At 43.1% G+C, this 23,901-nt stretch overlaps 1 protein-coding gene across 1 annotated transcript in view; it reads right to left on the reverse strand.

The window, feature by feature from the left end:
- LOC124594928 (elongation factor G, mitochondrial) overlaps positions 1-23,901 on the reverse strand; it is a 78,268-nt gene that overhangs the window by 35,577 nt on the left and 18,790 nt on the right. Inside the window, exons 5-8 of the mRNA XM_047133426.1 lie at positions 6,131-6,247; positions 5,897-6,015; positions 5,617-5,806; positions 5,354-5,525 (exon numbers count right to left, since the gene is read on the reverse strand). Of these exons, the coding sequence (XP_046989382.1) occupies positions 5,354-5,525; positions 5,617-5,806; positions 5,897-6,015; positions 6,131-6,247 (598 nt within the window). The remainder of the gene's footprint in view (positions 1-5,353; positions 5,526-5,616; positions 5,807-5,896; positions 6,016-6,130; positions 6,248-23,901) is intronic.

Genomic DNA, 23,901 nt, shown 5'->3' on the forward strand with positions numbered 1-23,901 from the left:
AGTCCTAAGAATCAATAAGGTAAAGTTCTGGTTCCGGATGAATGGTACGATGCCAACAGAAGTGCATGACTCATGACCTTGCAGCTGAAAACTGGAAGCCGTGGGCTAGAACTGATGACTGCGCCTTGTGAATGGCTCCCTATAAGCACCACTCAGCAACACCAGTTCCGGAGGAACAGTACGAAATGCAGAAGTCATCAGCATACAGAGAAAGTGAGACCGATGGCCCTACAGCTGCTGCTAGACCATTAATAGCCACAAAAATTGAGAGAGACTCAATACGGAGCCCTGCGGAATGCCATGCTCCTGAATATGGGGAGAACTATGGGAGGCATCAACTTGGACATGGACAGTACGGAGCGATAGGAAATTTTGGATAGAAATCTGGAGTGGGCCTCAGAGACCCCACCTGTATAATGTGGCAAGAATATGATGTCACCAGGTAGTGTCATACACTTTGCGTAGATCAAAAAAGGCAGCAACCAGGTGTTGGCGTCTGGGAAAGGCTGTTTGGATGGCAGAGTTGAGAGACACAAGATTATCAGTGGTAGAGCGACCCTGGCGGAAGCTGCCCTGACATGGAGCCAGTAGGCCACATGACTCCAGGAGCCAACTGAACCGCCAACACACCATACATTCCAGCAGCTTACAAAGAATGTTGGCGAGGCTGATGAGCCAATAGCTATCCACATCATGCAGGTTTATACCGGGTTTTACCGCCGGAATGATGGTGCTCTCTCGTCATTGCGATGGAAAGATGTTATTGCACCACATCTGGGTGATGACAATGATGATGATGATGATGATGTCACTTGTAGTCGGATGAAAGATGTTTAATCATTGACTGTAGATCCAATCCGGCCTACGAGCTGTGTCAGGGCAATGTACAAGGGAGCTGAGGAGCTTCCACTCTGTAAATGGGGCGTTACAGGGTTCACTGTGGTGTGTATTGAACAAGAGGACTTCCTTTCCATCCGCCATTTGAGGGTGCGAAAGGCCAGGGGGTAGTTCTCCAATGCAGAGGCTCGAGCATAGTGCTCAGCAAAGTGCTCGGCAATCGCATTTGCGTCGGTAGAATACACGCCACTGATGTTAACGCCAGGGACACCTGTTGGGGTCTGCTGCCCAAAAAGACGTCTGATCTTCGTCCAGACTTGGGAAGGTGACTTATGGCACTCATGTTTCTGTCATTTTATAAGCTGGCGCTCGCGGGCACGGAGCCGCTTAAAGGCTATAAAGTGTTCCAGGGAAGGGTGCCGCTTACATAGCTGCAGAGCATGCCACTGCTCTTTAATTGCCTCAGTGACTTCCAGTGACCACCAAGGGACTGTCTTTCGCCGGGGGCAACCTAAAAATGAGGGATCGCGTCTTCCGCCACAGGAACGATCGTTGCAGTGACCTGCTCAACCACATCAATGGCACCGTGTGGGAGATACAATGGTGACAGCAGAGGTGAAAGCTTCCCAGTCTGCCTTGTTGAAAGCCCATCTGGGTAGGTGTCAGTGGGCATAACGTCACGTGAGTGACAGGAAGATGTGGAAGTGGTCACTACCACACTGGTCATCATGGGGTCTCCAGTGGATAGATGGGAGAAGTTCTGGGCTGCCCACAAGGGGTTATGAGTGTAAAAACCACCCAAAGTAGGCAGTTGATAAATCAGTGCAGCCAATGCAGTCAGGTGTACTGTGCCATCCGGAGCAAGATATACATTGCAGACAGTTATTTCCTGCATTGTCCTTATCCTGATAGCCACAGCTTCAAGAGGGGTTGAAGGGGCACCGATTCACCGCATACTGGGTTCAGGACATAGACACAAACTCCACCTGACACACTATTATAGTCACTACAGTTCTTGTAATATCCCCTATAGCCACCAAGGGCAAGGGTCCGTGCTGCCAGGCCAGGTTTCCTGGAGGGCAATGCATAATGCAGGTGTAAAGCTTGAAAGTTGCCGTAGCTCAGCCAGGTGGTGGAAAAAACTGCAGCAATTCCACTGGAGGGTGACGTTATCGTGAGGCTGGGAAGGCATGAAGAGTGCAAGGAGGCAGGTTATGCCCCAGGGTCACCTGCTGCCACTGACTAAGTATTTGTATCCATTCCTATGGTAGATGAGGCATCAGTGAGATCCAGGTCCTCAGGGGATGCTATGATCTCCACCTCATGCTCAGATGCAGAACTGGTAGGGAGTGGTGGTGTTGGGGCCACCAGAGGATCCCATTTCTTGAGGGTCCCATTTCTTAGCAGACTACTACTTTGTTTGCTTGCCCTCTTGCTTCTCTTTAGGAGCCCGCTGAGAGGACTTCTCTGATGTAGCTCCAGGCATGGAGGAAGACCGTGAAGCTCTTCGTCCAGCAGCTTTTTGCTCCTTTAGTCACTGGTGAGTGTCTTCCGTGGCATTAGTGAAAACCTTGGGAGAGAGGGTCCCAGGGGACCCCTTCTGCAAGAGAGGAGCTGGAGAAGGCTGTTGCTTCTCTGGCAGCGGGGAGGGAACCAATGTCCCCTCGTTTGGGGGGGGGGGGGGGGGGGGGCTGCTCCCGAAATGGGTACTTTGGGAGCAACAGAAGGAGATTTGTCCCGTACCACCAAGGGGGCAGAAGTTATCTCACGGCCCGGAGAGCCCACTGTTCGTGGCACAGACTGAGGAACCACTGGCACTTGGGACGGCGATGGTGACGTAGCTGCAGCATATGTTGATGTCAACCGAATGGGGTGTAATCTTTCAAATTTAGTTTAGCCTCTATGTATGTAAACCGGTCCAGGGTCTTGTACTCCATAATTTTCCGCTCCTTTTGGTGTACCGGGCAGTCTGCTCTCCACAGTTGATGCAAGTGGGAGGAGGCGCACACAGAGTATCTGGGTGCAATGGACATCTGCAGTCTTGACATGTGGCACTCGAAGTGCAGCGGGAAGACATGTGCCTGAATTTCCAGCACTTAAAAGCACCGCACAGGGGAGGGACTTATGGTTTAACGTCACAGTGGTAAACCATTACCTTGACCTTTTCAGGCAATGATCACCCTCAAAGGCCAAGATAAAGGCACCGGTAGCAACCCTGTTGTCTTTGGGTCCCCCGTAAAACGTGGCAGATGAAATGAACACCCTGCCGTTCTAAATTGGTGTGGCGCTCATCATCAGACTGCAACAGGAGATCGCAATGGAATATAATCCCCTGGACCATGTGAAGGCTTTTATGGGGAATGACGGAAACAGGACCATCACCCAGCTTGTCACAGGTGAGTGATGCTCGGGATTGGGCTGGGGATGCTGTTTAAATCAAGACTGCACTGTTTCGCATCTTGGACAGCGCTGTCACTTCTCCAAACTTATCCTCAAGGTATTCAACAAAATACTGAGGCTTCAAAGGTCGAAAGGAGTCTCCATCAGTTCTGCTGCAGACTAAAAACCAAGGCTAATATGGCTCTCTTCATCCCATTCTTCATCCCGTAGCCCTACGTTCCTCCCATGGTGTAGTGAGGGAGGGAAATGATTTAGGGTCATACCTGTCGGCATTGTATTTGATCTTGCCACCCACTCCGATCAGGGGCTCTCCCTATGGGCACCAAACAGCCACAGCAAATGCCACCTGGCATGATGGCCATTGCCGGGAGTCCTGATGCCCCAGGAAGACAGGAATACACTCCTTGGCATATGTGGGGAGTTTATAGCTCAGGCATCAGCAGTGCGAACCCTGTGTTGTCAGGGGATTACCACCAAATGGGTACATGACGGCCCCACCACAACGGACTGGCTACCGTTCTGGATATTGGGTGAAGTGAAATCCAATATTGTCATGGGGGCGAAAGACGACAGGAGACAACGGAAAGAGGATGACATACCCTGGAAAGTGTCCTCGCCCAAATAGTTGAATCACAGATGGAGATGCAAAGCCATGACAAGAGATTCAGGAGATCGAATCTAAGGGCACTATGGATGATTCGCGCACCATGTAAGGCATCCCTCCTCATATGGCCTGAACTACTGCAGAATTTTGAAAGTGGCAGGTCAAACCATAGAATGGGACCTTAACTCATAGGGCCGAAAAGTTTGAGACTCCTTTTAGTCACCTCTTACAACAGGCAAGAATACCTCAGCCCTATTCTAACCCCCAGACCCGCAGGGTGGCTACTGTTATCTTCTCCTTGATTATAACGTAATATTTTGACTGATTGGGTTACATCTAGTTTAGGTTCTTAATGACAAAATGCCTGATATTATTATTATTATTATATTATCTTAGTAGTTACAAATATAGAGTTTACTCATTTAGGATTTCTTTATGGACATAGTACCTCAAACGCACTTTGTCTGTCTAATGCTATGGCACTGAAACTGATTATTTAATTACAGTTCAGTACCCATATTTTGATCGAAATAAATTTTTTGATAGTTATTTTTTATTGAATAGACTTTCTAATTTCAGTCTTAGACTTTACTTTTACATTATCAAACCATGTAACAGAAATATACAGAGCCTTGATCTTAAATACCAATTGATGACATGGTCACATCAAACACAGAACAAAAGCTTGGGTTGGGGAATGACACCAGCTGTGTCTCTTTGTGGAAGTCATTGTGTCTTCTCAATAAGTACTTTACTCCGAACCATATCCAGACCTTGTCATTCTGGCAGCTTCTTTTATTTTATTTTTTACTGAATAGTAATGTTATGTTTGTCTCACCTCTGTGGTAGATGGCATGTGACTCCCACAAATGTAGCCCATTGCTGACACATACTCAAAAAGGGTAAAGAGACGTTTTCAGAAAAAAAGGCTACATCAAGTGAGAAACTGCTAAGAAAAAAGCATAGCAGCTTTAAGATATTTTTGTGTTACAATGAGTGAAAGACAAGTAGGTCGCATGAGGTAAGTGTGTGACGTGTGCTAAAATTTCCTTTTCAGAAGGCTGACTGCTGATACTGGTTGAGGTCTATTAAGAGTAGCCTAATGAGCAGTCAAGCATCTAATATCAGAAAGTACATTACATATCCTCATTACAAAACCAGACTACGTACAACTGTTGGTCCACACATTTTGCTTGCACCTGTAAGCAGTTATAGCTAGTAATTTCAGAATGTTCTTCACACTGTAGGACCCTGTGAACTGTCCCTTATCAGTATATGTATGTGCTTTCCTACACGTGTCTCTTTTTTGCATTTTTAATGCGGAATATGTCTTAGTTCTAGCAGACTTAACTGAAGAACTGGTAATGTGTGTGTGTGTGTGTGTGTGTGTGTGTGTGTGTGTAGGTTCTCTGATTTAGTTGGTTAAAATCTCTACTTCTGTTGCATTCTAACTTACTATAATTTTTTAAACATATTAATCAGCTCATGATATGTTACAGAATTATACCTTACCTTTTTATTTGTCCTGGCATTGAATATAGTGTCTCCTTTCTTCAGCATTCCTTGGTAACATCTTAGATATGTCAGCTGACCATATCTTCCTGCTTCTAGTTTAAATGCAAGTGCAACAAATGGAGTGCTTCCATCTCTCACAGGACTTAAAATTATTTTTTCTTGCTTCTTTCTAAAATGACAACACTGCAAATTTAATATTTTTGTTGTATATGCTATGAGTCATGTTATGATGCTACCATATTTTACATGAAGTAACTTACCCCTCCTCTTCTCTTAGTGCCACGTTTTGTACTTCTCCTGGGTTTGGCAGATAGTCAACTACACCATCCAAGAGTGGCTGAACACCTTTGTTCTTTAATGCTGTTCCAACCATAACAGGTGTGAATGAACGACGCAGGCATGCACGGCGTATAGCAGATTTCAAATCAGCTTCTGATGGAGTCTTTTCCTCTGTGAGTTTTCATAAAATATTCAAAAATAAATATGCCTTAAAGGAGGTAGCATTTGAAAGAACATATCAACATGTTAAATAAAAATTACCAAGAAACATTTCACCAAGAACATCATCTGCATTTGAAACATGTTCAATTAATTCTTGCCGTCTGTCCTCACATTCTGCTCTCATGCTTTGTGGCACTTCATCTTCTCTCACAACTTCCCTGAAAATTGACAAACAATTCCATGTATTTTTGAAAACACAACTGAAAGAAATAAAGAAAAAAACAGTAATGGCACATTTCTCATTATATTGGCATAAACTGAAATAATACCTACCCATGCTGTCCTTCGAAATACAGAGCCTTCCTTTCTATGAGATCTACAATCCCTTTTGTATCAGATTCTACACCAATGGGTAATTGAAGAAATGCTGCATTGTGCCCCAGTTTTGACCTGAAAATGCATCATAGTGAATTTGGTTATTCAATATGTATCTCCCTTTGCTTGTTCTCCTCCTCCTCAAACATGAAAATTTCAGATTTCCTCTGAACTACTACGAGGGTGGTTTGAAAAGTTCTCAGAATCACGAGGAGAGGTCAGCACTAGTGCAACAAGTTGTTCACGTCATATTCACTGGACTGTTGCGTGTAAACACGTGCCACGTCGGTGCTCTTGGAAGAGAACTGTGTTGGTGACGTGGCTCTGTTGTTCCTGTATAGTGATTTGCAAAGATGGGGGAGGGAAAAAAAAAATATTGAGATTCGAGCAGTGATTAACTACTTCGTAAAGAAAGGTACGAAAGCAAAGGACATTCATGCTGATTTCCAGAATACACTAAGGGAGTCTGTTCCTTCATAGTCAAATGTTGCCACGTGTACAACTGAATTCAAATTTGGTCGCTCGAGTTTAGAAGATGATCCAAGCAGTGGTCGGCCAAGGTTGTCACTACTCCAGAAACCATCGCAAAAGTGCACAAAATGGTCATGGAGGACCAGTGCGTGAAATTGCTCACACTTGCCAGATGTTATCTGAAAGGATATATCACATTTTAACTGAAGAATTAAAAATGAAAAAATTATCTGCAAGATGGGTGCCATGACTCTTGATGCTGGATCAAAAACGCATGAGAATAGACATATCAGAGCAATGTTTGGCCTGTTTCAGGAAAAACAAATAAGATTTTTTAGCACCGGTTTGTGACCACTGATGAAATTGGGTACACTACTATACCCCAGAGACAAAACAACTGGCATTAGTATTCAGGATGTGAATGGGATTCTGTTTGTAGATTATCTTGCCACTGGGCAAACAATTATTGGAGAATACTATGCTAACCACCTGGACAAATTGCAACAAAAGAAATGTGAAAAAAGGTCAGGTTTAGCAAAGAAGAAAGTTATCTTCCATCAAGACAATGTGCACCTGCAAATGTGCCATCACCATGGCAAAATTACATGAACTAAGGTCTGAATTTTTGAGACACCCACCTTATTCACCTGATATGGCTCTGTCATTTGATCTCCTCCCAAAACTGAAAATTTTTCTTGAGGCCTGGAGGAAACACATTTTTGAGATGGGATCAAGGCACTGGAACATCGTTGGACCAAGTGCATTAATCTACAAGGAGATTACATTGAAAAATAAAAAAAGTTTCAGTGATGTAAGTACTTTTTTTCTATTCTGTTCCGAGAACTTTTCAGGCCACCCTCGTAACAAGTATGTGAGAAATGATGTAAATCCTTTTTTGCGGGAAGATAAGCAGTTTTGATGTATGACAAAATAACAGAGGCCATATTGTGAGGAAACGGAAGGGAATTGGATAAAAGAAAAGATCAATGTGTTCAGCGGTGTGAGGGACAGAAAAGGAAATCTGTTTACAAAGATGAAACATTAAATGAGGAGCAGTGCTGATGAGGGAAACACTGACAACTTATAAATTATTTTAAAACTATATATATATATATATATATATATATATATATATATATATATATATATATATATATATATATATGAATATAATAGGGAAACATTCCACGCGGGAAAAATATATTTAAAAACAAAGATGATGTGACTTACCATACGAAAGCGCTGGCAGGTCGATAGAAACACAAACTGACACATACATACACACAAAATTCTAGCTTTCGCAACCAATGGTTGCTTCGTCAGGAAAGAGGGAAGGAGAGGGAAAGACGAAAGGAAGTGGGTTTTAAGGGAGAGGGTAAGGAGTCATTCCAATCCTGGGAGCGGAAAGACTTACCTTAGGGGGAAAAAAGGACAGGTATACTCTCGCGCACACACACACATATCCATCCGCACATACACAGAAAAATGTCTGCTTGTGTCTGTGTATGTACGGATGGATATGTGTGTGTGTGCGCAAGTGTATACCTGTCCTTTTTTCCCCCCTAAGGTAAGTCTTTCCGCTCCCGGGATTGGAATGACTCCTTACCCTCTCCCTTAAAACCCACAACCCACATCCTTTCGTCTTTCCCTCTCCTTCCCTCTTTCCTGATGAGGCAACAGTTTGTTGCGAAAGCTTGAATTTTGTGTGTATGTTTGTGTGTCTGTCGACCTGCCAGCACTTTCATTTGGTAAGTCACATCATCTTTGTTTATATATATATATATATATATATATATATATATATATATATAAAAAAAGAAAGATGATGAAACTTACCAAACAAAAGCGCTGGCAGGTCGATAGACACACAAACAAAAACAAACATACACACAAAATTCTAGCTTTCGCAACCAATGGTTGCCTCGTCAGGAAAGAGGGAAGGAGAAGGAAAGACAAAAGGATATGGGTTTTAAGGGAGAGGGTAAGGAGTCATTCCAATCCCGGGAGCGGAAAGACTTACCTTAGGGGGAAAAAAGGACAGGTATACACTCGCACACACACACATATCCATCCACACATACACAGACACAAGCAGACATTTCTGCTTGTGTCTGTGTATGTGTGGATGGATATGTGTGTGTGTGCGAGTGTATACCTGTCCTTTTTTCCCCCTAAGGTAAGTCTTTCCGCTCCCGGGATTGGAATGACTCCTTACCCTCTCCCTTAAAACCCATATCCTTTTGTCTTTCCTTCTCCTTCCCTCTTTCCTGACGAGGCAACCATTGGTTGCGAAAGCTAGAATTTTGTGTGTATGTTTGTTTTTGTTTGTGTGTCTATCGACCTGCCAGCGCTTTTGTTTGGTAAGTTTCATCATCTTTCTTTTTAGATATATTTTTCCCACGTGGAATGTTTCCCTCTATTATATATATATATATATATATATGGCACTGACCACAAAGCCATTAAAGATTTACATTAATGACAAGATCCGAGCATCCATGCCTAACTGTCTTTGAGCATTCTGCATTCATAATCACATTCTGTTGTCAGGAGGAACAATGAGATGGGTGACTTGTCAGACAGTAATATGTTTCACTAATAATCAGCAATCTGTATTTTATATTCTAAGTAACATTTGACCAAGGTGCTTGCCCTGCCTGTGATAGAGATGGGAGAATGTTGTGCTCGCCAGAGTCAGAATAATGCACTGCTCCTTTACTGATAGCTACGTTTTTAAATGAGAGGACACACCAGCATGTGATGCACGCAAAGTGTCTCTACCTGTGTATTTTATTTTGACAAATTTGTTTTATTTGTTAACAAGTGTGTGGCCTTCAAATTTCTTGAGGATTTAATACCAATTTTATCTGAAAACAATTCAAACATTGAAACAGTTTTAGAAGCTGCCTCTAAGCTGCTTAGGGATGGATTTTAATGTGCAATAGGATTATTGGCTCATCCATTTTTTTTGTCATATGATCCAGCACATAAATTTGTAGTACTAACCAATGTTACCTTTGAGGGTGGACACTATATGAAAGCATAGCAACAACTTAAGTCTTTAGAATGAAAGGCACAGTTTTAAGTCCTGGTCCAGCATGCAGTTTTAATCTGCCAGTAAGTTCCAAATCAGTGCAGACTCTGCTGCAAAGTGAAAATTAATTCTGGAAGCAATCCCCAGCAGTGTGCAGGATAACTTCTGTGAAGTTTGAGAGGTAAAAGATGAGGCACTGGCAGAAGTAAAGCAAGTTGTGAGTTGTGCTTAGATAGGTCAGTTGGTAGAGCGCTTGCTCACGAAAGGCAAAGATGTCAGTTCAGAGTCCTAGTCTGACACTCAGTTTTAGTATGCCAGGAAGATTCCACTTCAATCTTGTTTGTGCCCTGTTGTGAACACTTCATTTATGTGATGAGTAGTTGATGTTACTCCTTCCATAACTTTTATTACAATGGAACTTTACAGTATTATGTGTACAGATTAAATGATGAACAGAGCTCATGACAAACTAGGATAGTTTTAGTTCTCAAATTGTGCCTTAACATATAACGGCAAGATTCATCCGCATTACAGTGAGACAGACATCTGCGGATGCTGTATCTGCTTTACTGTTGCCTCAAATTCTCACTTTTCCTGGCATCTATCACATATTTTCCACTTTTGATTCTGAATGTTCAGAAAGTTGTCTTGAATGTTCTGACTCATCCTGTGTGTCAGCAGACCCAAAAAATAATATTGACATGTCATATATGCATACTGAGGTAAGGCAGCAAACTATCCAACCCACAGTGTTCCACTTCATCAATCGCTTATAGCATCCAGGCCCTGCCTAGCAGACCCTTTCAAATTGCCACATCTGCCCAAAATTCCCTACCAACACACTCCAAATCCAGACCCTAAACTATCCTGGGGCACTGTTGTTAATCTTTCCATCAAAATCCTCAGCCCCACATAAATTTACGCCCAATCCAAAAGCATCACTTTCAGCCCTACACCTACATTTAACCATGTTGGACTTGTCAAAGACCTACTCTTCTCCCAATCCCTGCAATAGGAACACTTCTTTGCCACCAATTCCTCCAACCAAAGGCAAACTAATTCCAATACTGAACCCTACCTCTCCCAGTTCATACTACCATCCAACCATGATTCTCCTCCTCTCTGACCTAACCATCCACAGCTCATGGTCTCACGGTCACGTTCTCGCTTCCTGAGCACGGGGTCCCGTGTTCGGTTCCCAGCGGGGTCAGGGAGTTTCCCGTCTCGAGATGACTGGGTGTTTGTGTTGTCCTCATTATTTCATCATCATTCATGAAAGTGGCGAGATTGGACTGAGCACAGTTTGGGAATTTGAAAGTGCACTAATAACCACGCAGTTGAGTGCCCCACAATCCAATCATCATCATCATCATCATCATCATCATCATCTGGCCTAACCACCCTCTGGTCATCTTCCAGGAATTACTTACCTGCAATCTGGCCTCACCATCCTTCCCCAGGTTCCTTCCTAAGAACACCAACCTTTCAGCAGAGAAAATGACAGCCATACAATCTCAAAACAGATCCTGACCTAATCATCCTCCCCACATACAAAGGCTCCACCACTGTTATGATGAGTCGCAGTGACTATCTGGCAGAACGCCTCATCCAATTGTCTGGCTCATCCACCTATAAGCTCTGCCAGAGTAATCCCAAGAGTCCAACATAACCTCCAGTCCCTCCTTGAAGCCTTATGCCTTTCCCAGAACCTCTCCCCTGAATCCATTTCCCTCCTTACCCCTTTGGACACCCAATACACTCACCTTCTACATGCTCCCCAAAATTCACTAACCCAACACTCCTGGACGCCCCCCCCCCCCCCCCCCATTGTACCTGGTTGTTTTGCCCCCACTGATAGGATTTCAGTCCTCACTGACCATCACCTCCAACCAACTGCCCGTAATTTAGCCTCCCACATCAAAGATATCAATCACTTCCTTTAACGGCTTTCTACCACCCCACCCCTATACTTCCTGGTTTCCTACTGGTTACTGCTGATGCCACTTCCCTATACACCAACATCCCTCATGCCCAAGGTCTTGCTGCAATTGAACATTACTTTTCGCACTACCTCTTTCCTTATACAGCTAACTAACTTTATCCTAAAACGTTTGAACACAACCTTTCCCATTACCTCATTCCTCACACACCTAATTAACTTTATCCTAACACCTAACTTCTCCTTTGACTAACTTTATCCTAACACCTAACTTCTCCTTCGACGGGAAAATATACAAAGGCACTCACCTGGCACCCGCCTGTGCCAATCTGTTTATGGGTCATCTAGAGGAGGCCTCCCTAGCCTCCAAAAACCCCAAACCCCTGGTCTGGTTCATATTCACTGGTGATATCTTCATGAACTGGACTCAGGGCCAAGACACCTTATCCTCATTCCTTCACTACCTCAACGCATTCTCTGCCATCTGCTTCAATTGGTCATCCTCAAGCCAGCATGCACATTCCTGGTCACTGACCTCCTCCTCTCTGATAGCTCCATCCACACCAATCACCAACAGTATCTGCATTCTGACAGCTGCCACCCCTTCCACACCAGATTAGCCATCTGGATACGACATATATCCAGTGACAAGAATTCCATTTCCCAGTATGCTGAAAGTCTCACCAAGGCCTTCACAGATAGGCACTATCCCCTGACCTAGTCCACAAACAGATTTTCCATACCATTTCTCCACCCCCACCCGCCAATCATCCTCCCCCCCCCCCCAAAGAGCAAGCTATAAAAAAGCTCCCTCTTCCACACAATACCACCCTGGAATGGAGCAACAGAACCACATCCTTCATCAGTATTTTATTTATCATCATGTCCTGAAATGGTGTTCTGTTGCACACCCAACCTTCATAACATTCTAGTCTATCCCTACCCTAGTCCAGTCCCAACCACTTGCCACAGGGATCATATTCCTGTGGAAGACCCAGATGCAAGACCTGCCTAATCCACCCACCCAGTACTTCCTATTCCAGTCCTGTCACAAGTTTATCTTAACTCATAAAAGACCAAGTGATCTGTGAAAGCAGCCATGTCATATACCAGCTCTCCTGCAACCATTGCACAGCTTCTGACTACCAACAGGCTGTACACCACGATGAATGGCCACTGCCAAACTGTGCCCAAGAGCAAAGTAGACCACTATCTGGTCAAACATGCAGCTGAACATAACATGCTTGATTTTAATGACTGATTCACTATCCGAGCCATCTGGATCCTCCCCTCCACCACCAGCTTTTCTGAACTGCCCACAAAATAATACCAGCCTCAACCTACAGTAACCTACTGTCCCTACACCTCTGGACATAATGCTGTTGGTGGCGATAGCAAAAATGGCTCCCTGCTTACACTTCCTTGGGGTACACTGCTTTCTTGAATGAAGCAGTTTGATATTATGTTTCCAAACCTATACCAAATCAATCAAAAAAAGAGTGTAAACTCAGGACATATAGTACATGAAAGGAAAAGTGTCCTCATATTCCCCATTTAAAATGATCTTCAAAAATATTATGCCAATAACTGCTGTCTTAGGCTTTCTTGATAACAACACACAGTGTCATTTGTGTTGGAACATTACCTGTACTGCTGACTCCAGCATGTTGAAATAATTTAGGCTGGATGTAGCTAAGTAGACTTCTGAACATCAGAACCCAAACAAAGTGATGAGCAATTATTTGTCAAGACCCTTTCCTATGTAAGATGTTAACACGAGGAGATAAAGTTACTTCTTATGGTAGTTTCTTAAGGGTGATGTGTGAGCATTAGTAACAGTCACTGACAACCACAGCCATTTTTCGCCACACAGGTCAGTCATCCTTCCTACAAAATGTTGTAACCTCTTTTGTACAGGAGCATTATATGATTTGAAGTATTTCTATAGGAGACATAAGGAGGCAGGTTTTAACTGTACTAGGATCTTCTCTCTATGAGCCCTGCAACAATTCTAATAAAATAATAATAATAATAATTTTTTGCTTTCAGATATTTGCTCTCTTTTATGTGAGAACACTCATAGGAAATATATCAAGTCCTGATGCAACCTTCGCAATGTGTCTTGCAAACAAAGAAAACAATAAAATAAAGACTAAGAAGACAAAAAAGCACAAAAAAACATTACTGAGAGTGACGAGAACTGGGTAACACTTTCACTGTCTGCAGTTCTCTGCATAGGCAATGTTTATGCTGCAAATAACTTACTTGACATGGTTGAGTGAAATTGACACTCTTTCCTTGGTAAACACAAGAAGCCAGGCAAACAGGTCAAGTAGGGCTGACCGAGCAAAGTTACCTCAAGAGATGCCTGCTGATGCAGTGAGCATTGTTGCCAAGGTGGCAAGATGGCTGCCTTGTGTTGTCACTAAGCATACAGAGCACCAGTGGAATAGTATTGACACAGCAGAAAGGCAGCACCAACATAGAGTGGATGGCCTGATTACTTCATGTCCGCACCATAGTTCTGTTGTGACTTGTGGTGGAACCCAGTGTCTTAGCAAAATGAGCACATGCCAGGACTGCATAAATATTCTTCATTTATAGTCAGAGGTACTGCAGTTTGCCAGCACCCAGTGCCAAGGAGAGACCTACAGCTGTCCACGAGTCTCCACAGTACTACAGGTTTTTCTCTCCAAACTTAGCCATTGCCAACTGCAGCACTGCTGTTCATGCCGAGTCTAATGCTGTTGGCCTGCTACCTCGGAAGTCTAGAGCTCAAGACTAGGGCCATGCAGCCACTCATCCATCATAACTTGCGCAAGAAAACTCCTTCCTGCTTGTATGGGTAGACACTTAAGGTTGGGAGCTGTCTCTTCTACAATGGGTCTACAACATGATCTCACGTGCCATGGCCTCATCTGGAGCTGCTTGGCTGTCGCTAGGTAGCAAGGCTGCCATTGTGGGATACTGTTTGTTGGTGTCAGCAGACTTGCCTTGCTGATGGCATCATTGCTTCCTTGCCTGCACAAAACTGCTGGCAGCCTATTACCATTACCCTCATGCTAACCATAGTACATTCCTTGCCAGCTGTGTACAGCTTATGTCTTGCAGGCATTAACCTCTCTGGACATTGTCACAACTAGTGTCACACTGAATAATAAATGAATGATTTAACAAGACTGTTTTCTTGACGATACATCATACAACTACCAGGCAACCACTCACTGCTACCCCGCCCTGTGTGGTGGACTACCAGCATCCTGACCTCCAATTGCCCTGTTCCATCACCCACAATGGCAGCCAACCATACCAGCCACTGTAGGTGGTGACAGTAGAGGTGAATGACCAGGATCGCGTGTCTGGCTGCCGCGTGCAGTTCGGCAGTATGGTTTTGGTGGATGAGTTTTTATTTTAGTCATCTTTTTTGCTTTTTTTTGTCCACAGCCATGATAAGTTACACAGGACGAGCATAGAACTCTGATGGTGTAATTCACAAAAGCAGATGGACCTGTGAAGTTTTCACAGTTTAAGGGGAATTGTAAAGCATATTATTCGCAGGCAGTCAGATACCAATACTGTAATTTAATGGTTGGTTGGTTGGTTTTGGGGAAGGAGACCAGACAGCGAGGTCATCGGTCTCATCGGAGTAGGGGAGGATGGGAAAGGAAGTCGGCCGTGCCCTTTCAAAGGAACCATCCCGGCATTTGCCTGGAGCGATTTAGGGAAATCACGGAAAACCTAAATCAGGATGGCCGGACGCGGGATTGGACCGTCGTCCTCCCGAACGCGAGTCCAGTGTCTAACCACTGCGCCACCTTGCTTGGTGGTGTAATTTAATGGGTCATAAATGACTGTGTAAGTAGGCAGTGCCAGTTATGTGTGGCATACACAGATGTTATGGACATGAAGTAAGTCAGTGCTCAGAATCTCAATGGACTATGATCTGTCATTTTTCTTGTATCTCAATCCAAGTGTTTGTAGTGGAAATCCTTGCTTTGCATGTACTTTAAGTATATTGTATTGTTAGATAGAGGTTGCGCAAATGCCAGAAACACAAGCAATGACGATGCAAGAACGCAGTTGAAGTTTTGGCGATATGGATGGATGAACCAATGCAGAAGAGTGCCATGTTACAATGCAGCCAGACCTTTTAATGGCATAAAGTGAGTATAAACAACCCGGAATGGTGGAGGCAAGGGCTTCGGTCGGTACAGCAGCTCCTTCTGTGAACCATGTTGCGGATCGTTTAGTGGCTCTTTTTCTGGGAAAACCAAGTAAGGATGCAAGCATAGGTTTCTGTGGCCATTGTCAAAGTCAATAAAATTGTTCTGTCTCTGTGACTGCATTGTCAATGTGTAAAACGTATGATGTCTTGACCATTAATACAAGTTGCCTTCCTCTGCTGACTGCTGAATGAGACAAGTTTGGTTCTTACATACTGCTGGAAGAGGCTGTTATTGAACTCTGGCAGGGTATTGAGCATGAGGAAGAGAGGTGTTTGATGTTCTTTATAGGTGTTTGCATTCTTTCTTTTCATTGGTAGAAATAGAGTTCATTGATTGGAGTTTGCTTTATTCCTTGCCACTGGTGGAAACAGGCAAATGGCAGTTGTGAAGTAGCACTGTTTACTTTTGGGCTCTGTGGTGTGTTGCTTCACAAAAGCTGCCATTCCATAGTGCTGTTACTACTTGCAGCCAAGACGCCAGAAGGCGGCACTTATCCTCTTCATTCACGTTGGTGGGTCACTTGGCTATTTTTATCGCCTTTCTAATCTTCCTCCTGAATGTAAAAAGCTGTTTCATCTGTATACAGGCTCCTCAAAATTCTGTTTGCCATACTCTTCCTGCTGTTCTGCCAATGCTGACTTGATACGTTGTCTAAATTGGATAAATCTTTCATTTCAGATACCGATGTGCTGATGGATGCTCCTTCTCACCTACATACACTAGTCCAAACTCAAACCTGATTTCGTAAACTCCAGTAGCATTTAGCATGTCAACTGCATATTTCACTGAGCCAAGAAATCTTTTATTCTGTTGCTGCTTCAAAAAATCAGCTTGATGCCTACTCGAGGGAATTTTGACGACATGTTCAGCAACCCCTTGAACATATGGTAGTACGATGATGATTTGGGCTTCCTTCTGCACTTCCCTCCTGCATTCATCCTTTGCCACTGTAGTTTTATCTATCATCTTCATCCCATAACCACTGGCTCCAACAATGGACCCGAGGTTTTTTAGTTCAGCCTTCAGACCTCCTCCTTCGCTGATCCTGGGACGCTCTTGGTTAAAGTGTGCAGGGCGGATTTCTCCTGCACAGGGTGGTGGTTGGTGGAGGCACGTAGGTACCTGTCTATACTGGTGGGCTTTCTATATACTCTATGCCCAATTTACCATCAGGCTTTTGGTAAATTTCCATTCCTTTCTCTGTCTGTAGTGAACTGGATTCTGCTGTGCTGCTGACAGAGGTGCTGGTGGAAGTTCTGTAGCTCCTCTTCTCTGTGTGGCCAGGTAATGAAGGTGTCATCAAAATACTGGAGCCAGCATTCTGGGCCATCAACACGTGGGTATCTGAACACGAAAGATATACCCAACTAAGACAACACATCAAGTCATTGGTGGCAGAACACCATGATGAGTGAGGCAAACAGATTGAATTCTGAGATTACTGTATACTGTTGAAACAGCCTCTTGCCTTCAGGAGGAAAATTAGAAACAGCCAAGTGGCCCACCAACATGAATAAAGAGGATGGGTACCAACTTCTGGCACCTCGGTTGCCGGGAGTAACAGTGCTACAGTACAAAAACTCATGCAAAGCAACAAACACAGGTGTGCCGGAGACCACAGGGGCTGAAGGTACACAGAGTACCGGCACGCCTCAGCCGGCACTAGTCGACAAGTGAAATGTTAAGTCACAACTGCCGCCCTATTTTCCATTTGCCTATTTCCACCAGTGGCATGCAATAAAACAAACACCAATCAAGAACCCTTACTTCCACCAACGAAATGAAGTAATGAAAACGCCAATACACAATGTCTAACACCCCTCCTCCTCATCCTGAATAGCCAATCAGAGTTTGATAACAGCCTCTTCCGCCAGTAAGTAAGAACCAAACTTTTCTCATTCAGCAGTTAGTGAAAATAATATCGTGAGGAAGGTCACTTACAATAGCAGAAGTTTTACACACTGATAATGCGGTCAAGATCCAGAAGAATATTGACTACAACTACGGATGTGTTAATGTTTACTGACTACCTGGAAGCTGCTGCTAGTCTGGGTAATTGGCCAGGCGATGTACATTTGCTTATGGCTAAGTTATGAGTAGTATGTGATACAAAGATGTACACCATGTAGCTTGTGGGGTTAAATAAGGTGCACACATTTGAACAACTTAGAAAGGGACTCTATCAGTGGTACTTCAAAAAGAATAGTGTAGATTCTTCAGGGAATAACTTAACAAAATGTCTCAGAAATGAAACAAATTGGTGCAGGCATTCTTAGAAACAATCAGAAAAATCAATGGACATACTTATGAACTGACACAGAATGAAGAGGCAGGTAAAATTATTTTACAAGAGGCAGAATAAAGGGCACTAGATATATGTTCGGAAACGATGCTGCTAACCGCAGTGTTATGAAGTTAGCACGGTGGGGCATTGGGCACGAGTCTGTCAAGTAAAAAGCACAGTGAATGGCATCATGGCAAGTGCTTGTTAAACGCCATCAGGAATTCCTCAACTGCTAGACATCATTTCCAGAAAATCAGAACGCTGAAAAAGCATTTGCAATGGCAGATTCAAGCCTGGCTGGGATTGTAAACAGAATGGAACATAGGTATTTATTGGACACAGGGGCTTATGTTTCAGTAACTAGTCCAGACCTCCTGGGAAGGCACAAACTGAAGTCTCTGCAATGTAGGTTATGTGGAGTAAGGACAAAGATTTTGTATCATTCAGGTCAGTACAGATAAATTTCTGTATTTTCAGGATTATATGGAAGTATTACCCCTTGTCAGTGAGGGATAGTGCACAACCTCGGGCTGGATTTTCTTAATAAGCATCAAGAAAAAGGTGATATATCCCAGCATACTTTTGATCTCAGTGGGATGTTTTTGTGACTGGGGGCAACCGCTGCAAGTGATACAGTGTCACAAGGCTCGTGATCATGAAGGTGGAAGCAAATAAATTGCACGCACATTCATTCATTAAAGCTCAATTTGCATGATAAAGTACCAAAAGGTACAGGAAAATTACTGTGGGTGAGTGTTGACACTGACGTAATGGACAACATGTTGTGTGTTATAGTGCCATTAGAACTTAATGATGAACTGGATACTTTGCACAATTTTCTGTGTAGAAATGTGGCAAGCACACAGGAAATGGACATTATATGGTTCTGATGAGTGTAGATAATTCTGGGTCTGGTGAAGAAGATCAGTCAAGATGCCTACTGATTGCCAATTTGAACATCCTAGATGGGGATGATTTGGATAGGTCGAGTAGGAACATTTGCCACAAGCAAATCATCAATGCATCTGCATTACACAATGAGGTAAAGCATTTAAAAGGAAAAGATAAGTCTGCTATGGAAACTCAATCAGTAAGATTTGCAGATTTGTTCAATCCCAGTGGCCCAATACCAGTGACACCCATGACTTAGCAAAATATTCAGATGTGGAATAACCCCCAGTCTACAGAAAGCTGTACAAAATACTTAAATGTCTGCAACCTATAAGAAAAATTCATCAATCAGCAATAAGCTGATGCCATACTGAGGAGAGTGCTGGTCCAGGGGCAGCAGCCATCATTGTTGTCCCAAAGAAATCACCAGATGGAACAAAGAAATACAAATTTAGTTGTGATTAAAAATACCTAATCACAAGAACAATCAAGGATGTGTATCCTACGCTGAACATAACAGAAACTTTGGACAACCTAGGTCAATGTAAATGCTTTTCCACAATGGAGTTGAAGAGTGGATATCATGGATTAGAATTGGTTCCACACGATTGGCCGCAGATTGCATTTACCATTCCATGAGGTCACAATCAGTATACACAGGTGCCATTCAGGTTCAAAAAAACACCATCTACATTGCAGAGGTTACTGAATGGAGCACTAAGGATATTAAAGTCATGGCAGTATACAGTCCATTTAGATGAAGATACTGTGTCTTCTAAAGATCTAAAGGTGCATGCCCAGTGACTGGAGAAAGTGTTCAAGAGGTTATGTTTGGCATGTTTAACATTAAGTATTGGAAAATGTCGCTTTACATCCTTGGAGGTAAACTATTTAGGTCATATAATTAACCCAGATGGCGTCAAGGCTGACACAAGGTTATGTGCTGTCCCTGAATTCTTACCGCCACAAACAACAAGCAGCTTCAATCATTTCTAAGACTGTGTTATTAGTATAGAAAATTGATTTAGCTGAAATTGCTAGACAGTCAACTCATTTGTTGAAAAAAGTGTGGAATTCCAGTGGTCAACTGTCCGACCACATTTGAAAAATAGAAAGAGGCTTAAAGACCAGCCAATATTAATATTTGCAAATTATGAGAAGAAATCTACAATTTCCTGTGACACAAGCAATCACGCAATTGGATATATTCTAAGTTAGGACACAGAAGGCAGGGAACACCCAGTAGCACACATGCATTGAGATAGTTCAATAAAGGTGAATGCAATTACAAAACCACAGAGAAAGATAAGGCGAGTGTTATATACGATATTATCTATTTCTGTTGTTACCTATATGGTGGGAAATACAAATTTATGATGGACTATGCAGCATTAAAGTGGTTTACAGGAATTGAAGATCCTTTGAGTTGATTAACGCACTGTGTTTTAAAACTTAGGGAATTCTATTACAAGATGGGACACAAGCCCCGCAGGAAAAACAGCAATGTTGATGGCTTGCACAGAAAGATTGGCAGAAACCTAGCTGTTTGGCAAGAAATGCTGCTTGCCGACGAAGACTGCCAGTTATTTAGCACACAGCCACAATTCGCGACACATAAGAGGCTATTGTGTAGGATGATGAAGTGCAAGCCACATATTGTGATATCTTCAGCTTTGAAGGTCGAAGTGTTGATGGAAGCACATGACCATGCATTAACAGGTACCAGAGTGCAAAGGATAACTAATGATTGAACAGCTGAGCAACACTGGCAGGGGACACAGAGGCAGGATGTCGACCAGTATGTGAGGAATGGTGTCCCTCATGCACAACATGCTGATCTGAGTTATCAATGAGTACCAGAGAGCTTTCCAGAGGCATCAGAATAATCTGAAATGGTGGGAATGGACATTTTGGGTCTGTTCAACGTAAAACTGGCAGGTAACCGCAATGTGTTAACCATCATAGACCACTTTTCAAATTATGTCACAATGACTGCAATCACGAAGCAACAAGCAAATAAAGTGGCACAGACTACGGTAAACAACTGGTTACTGAAGTTTGGCATTCCTGACAGTAATTACAGACCATGGCACCAACTTTATTTTGAGTTGATTAAACAGTTATGCTATCTATTACAGATGCAGAAGCTAAGAACTAGACCTTTTCACACCCCCACCAGGCTCCCGTCAAATGGGAGAAGGGAATGTGTACATCATACTGTTGGCAAGATGTTAAGTTGTTATATATACAGCCACTACAATGATTAGGATGTTTACCTGCCTTGTCACAGTTGTGTACACTTCTAAAGTACACAGCAGCATTGGACTTCCACTATACAATGTTGTTATACAGTAGAAAGATGGCAACACCTTTTGAAGTGAATAAGTCAAAAATTAGAAAAAAATGGAAAGTTGGTGAAGACATTATGGGAGGTTTGGAAACGGACAAAAAAAGTAAATATGATACCGCTCAAATGTCAAGAACAAGTGGGACAATATGTTGACAAATTACCTGAGTACAAAATCAGTCAATGGGTTATCCTGGTGAATCCCTGCAGACCAAAGGGTAAAATAAAAAAAAAATTTCTTCACTCAGTACTAAAGGCAATATCAAGTCATAGAAATGACTTCACTTGTGAATGTGAAGTTACAGTTATCAACAAAAACTTCCATCGTTCATGTAGGGTGCATCAAGCTTAAGAGAACTGTGGATGCTTTGCCATAAATACCAGTGTTGTTACCAGTGAAGAGAAGAAAAAAAAATGGGAGTTGACAAGCAGGATGTATGCAGAGTACCTTGAGCACCCAGATTACACCAACAGATATCTGCACCTAAATCTAGATATATCAGCAGGGCAGGATAAATGAAGTAGTTTTATGAGTAAAACATATGATGACTGTGGTACTATTTTATTGTAGTGGTGTTATGCTGCATTTTGTTAAGTTCCGTGATGGGTGTTTAGTTTGTAAGTGAAGGGGAGCATGCTACAATGATATGGTGGTAGTATGGTAATGAATTGTGTATGCCAACCTTTGTGAGATGGGAGGGGGAATGATGCAAATTCTTTTACCCCAGATGGTGTTACTGTGGTGTCTTCTGAAGATTGAGATGACAAAGCTAGGCTGACAAGTTGCAACACAACCACAAGAAACAACTGTCACTGTAAGCTGCATTGACGAATGGCTGACACAGCTATAGTCACGTCCACGAACATTTTGCTACGCCAATGCATCCACTCATCTACTTACAGCTGAGCACCAGGAAAACTTTATGTTATTATCTGGTAGACACTGGGTCTGATGTAAGCATGTTGCCAATAGACAGAGATATGTAACTCAAGGACAGTTTGTCAGTTCACCTCACAGCAGCAAACAGCTGATAACAACGTATGGCGGCTGCAGCAAAGATGTGAATTCAGGTTTTCATAATACTTGTCATTGCACATTTGTAGTGGCGGATATGCCGGAACCAATCTTAGGAGCAGATTTTCTGTACACATACAGTAACACCACCAATATTCAGTTGGCTCGACTCAGGAAAGGAGAAGAAATGGCAACTGGGTTTCTAGGAAAATTCAGAGAAAGAGGAGGCAGTTGGGTATAAGTGACAGAGGTAGACCACACAAATGCCGACCACAGTGGCACATAACACAATTCATCACATAAACACAGTGCCAAGCCCTCCAGTCTTTTTTAGAGTGAGAAGATTGGCAGCAGCACATTCATGGGCGCAAAGGCCGAGTTCAAATGTATGTTAGAAAAAGGAGTGATACGAAGATATGACAGTGCATGAGGCTCACCTTTATGTGTAGTAAAAAAAAGGGAGGGGGGGGGGGGGGGGGGGGAGGGAGGGAGAGGGAGAGGGAGAGATACGGAAGTTAGAGGCCTTGTGTGATTACAGGGAGTTGAATGCTTGCACAATGCCCTATCAATATCCATTGTCCAATATGTGTGATTTTATGAACGTACTAGTGGGAGCAAAATATTCCAGCATCATAGATTATCAAATGGTGTATCATCAAATACTGGTTGCAGACGCTGACATATTGAAGACAGGTGTCATTACACCTTTTGGCCTCTTAGAATTTTTACGTATGCCATTTGGCCTTAAAAATGTGGCTCAAATGTGGCAATGTTTCACTAATGAGGCGTTATGAGGATTAGACCTCATCTTCGCCTGTCTTGACGACATACTGGTGTTTTCAGCGACATAAATTCTCCGTGAGGTGCAGTTTAAAGCAGTTTTTGATAAGACTATGTAGGTACAGGAAGATAATTAATGAAAATAAGTGCAACTAGCAAAAAAATCCACATGACATACCTGGTTCACGCAGTTTCAGTAGACTACATCCGCCCATCGGAAGAGAAAGCAAAATTTATATAACAAACACCTTGGCCATTGAATTTGCGACAATTATGTAAGTTCTTAGGTGTTGTAAATTTTTACTGACATCTGCCGGGAGCAGCTCCTTTACAAGCACAACTCGCAGAGACGGTGACAGATTCTAGCACCAATAAACATCACAAGCTAGATTGGACACCCTGCATGCAGCAAGTCTGAACAGATCAAGACAAGTCTGAAGCAGGCAGTTTTACTGGCCCATCCTGAAAGAGATGCAACACTACCTAAAACAGTCGATCCAAATCAGCCAGCCATTGGAGCAGCGTTGCATAAAGGGTCTGTTGGGCACTGCCAGCCATTAGGGTTTTTATCACAAAAACTCATGGAAGCACATAGGAACTGGAGTGTGTAAAACCAAGAACTGCTAGCAGTACACAAGTCAAAAAGGCACTTTTGGCCTTATGTTGATGGTTGACCATTTTCAGTGTTCACAGACCTCAAACCACTCTCCATTGCATTCAGCAACCATACAGAGACTATCAG

The sequence above is a fragment of the Schistocerca americana genome, chromosome 2, assembly GCF_021461395.2.
Source record: "Schistocerca americana isolate TAMUIC-IGC-003095 chromosome 2, iqSchAmer2.1, whole genome shotgun sequence".
NCBI classification, from domain to species: Eukaryota; Metazoa; Arthropoda; class Insecta; order Orthoptera; family Acrididae; genus Schistocerca; species Schistocerca americana.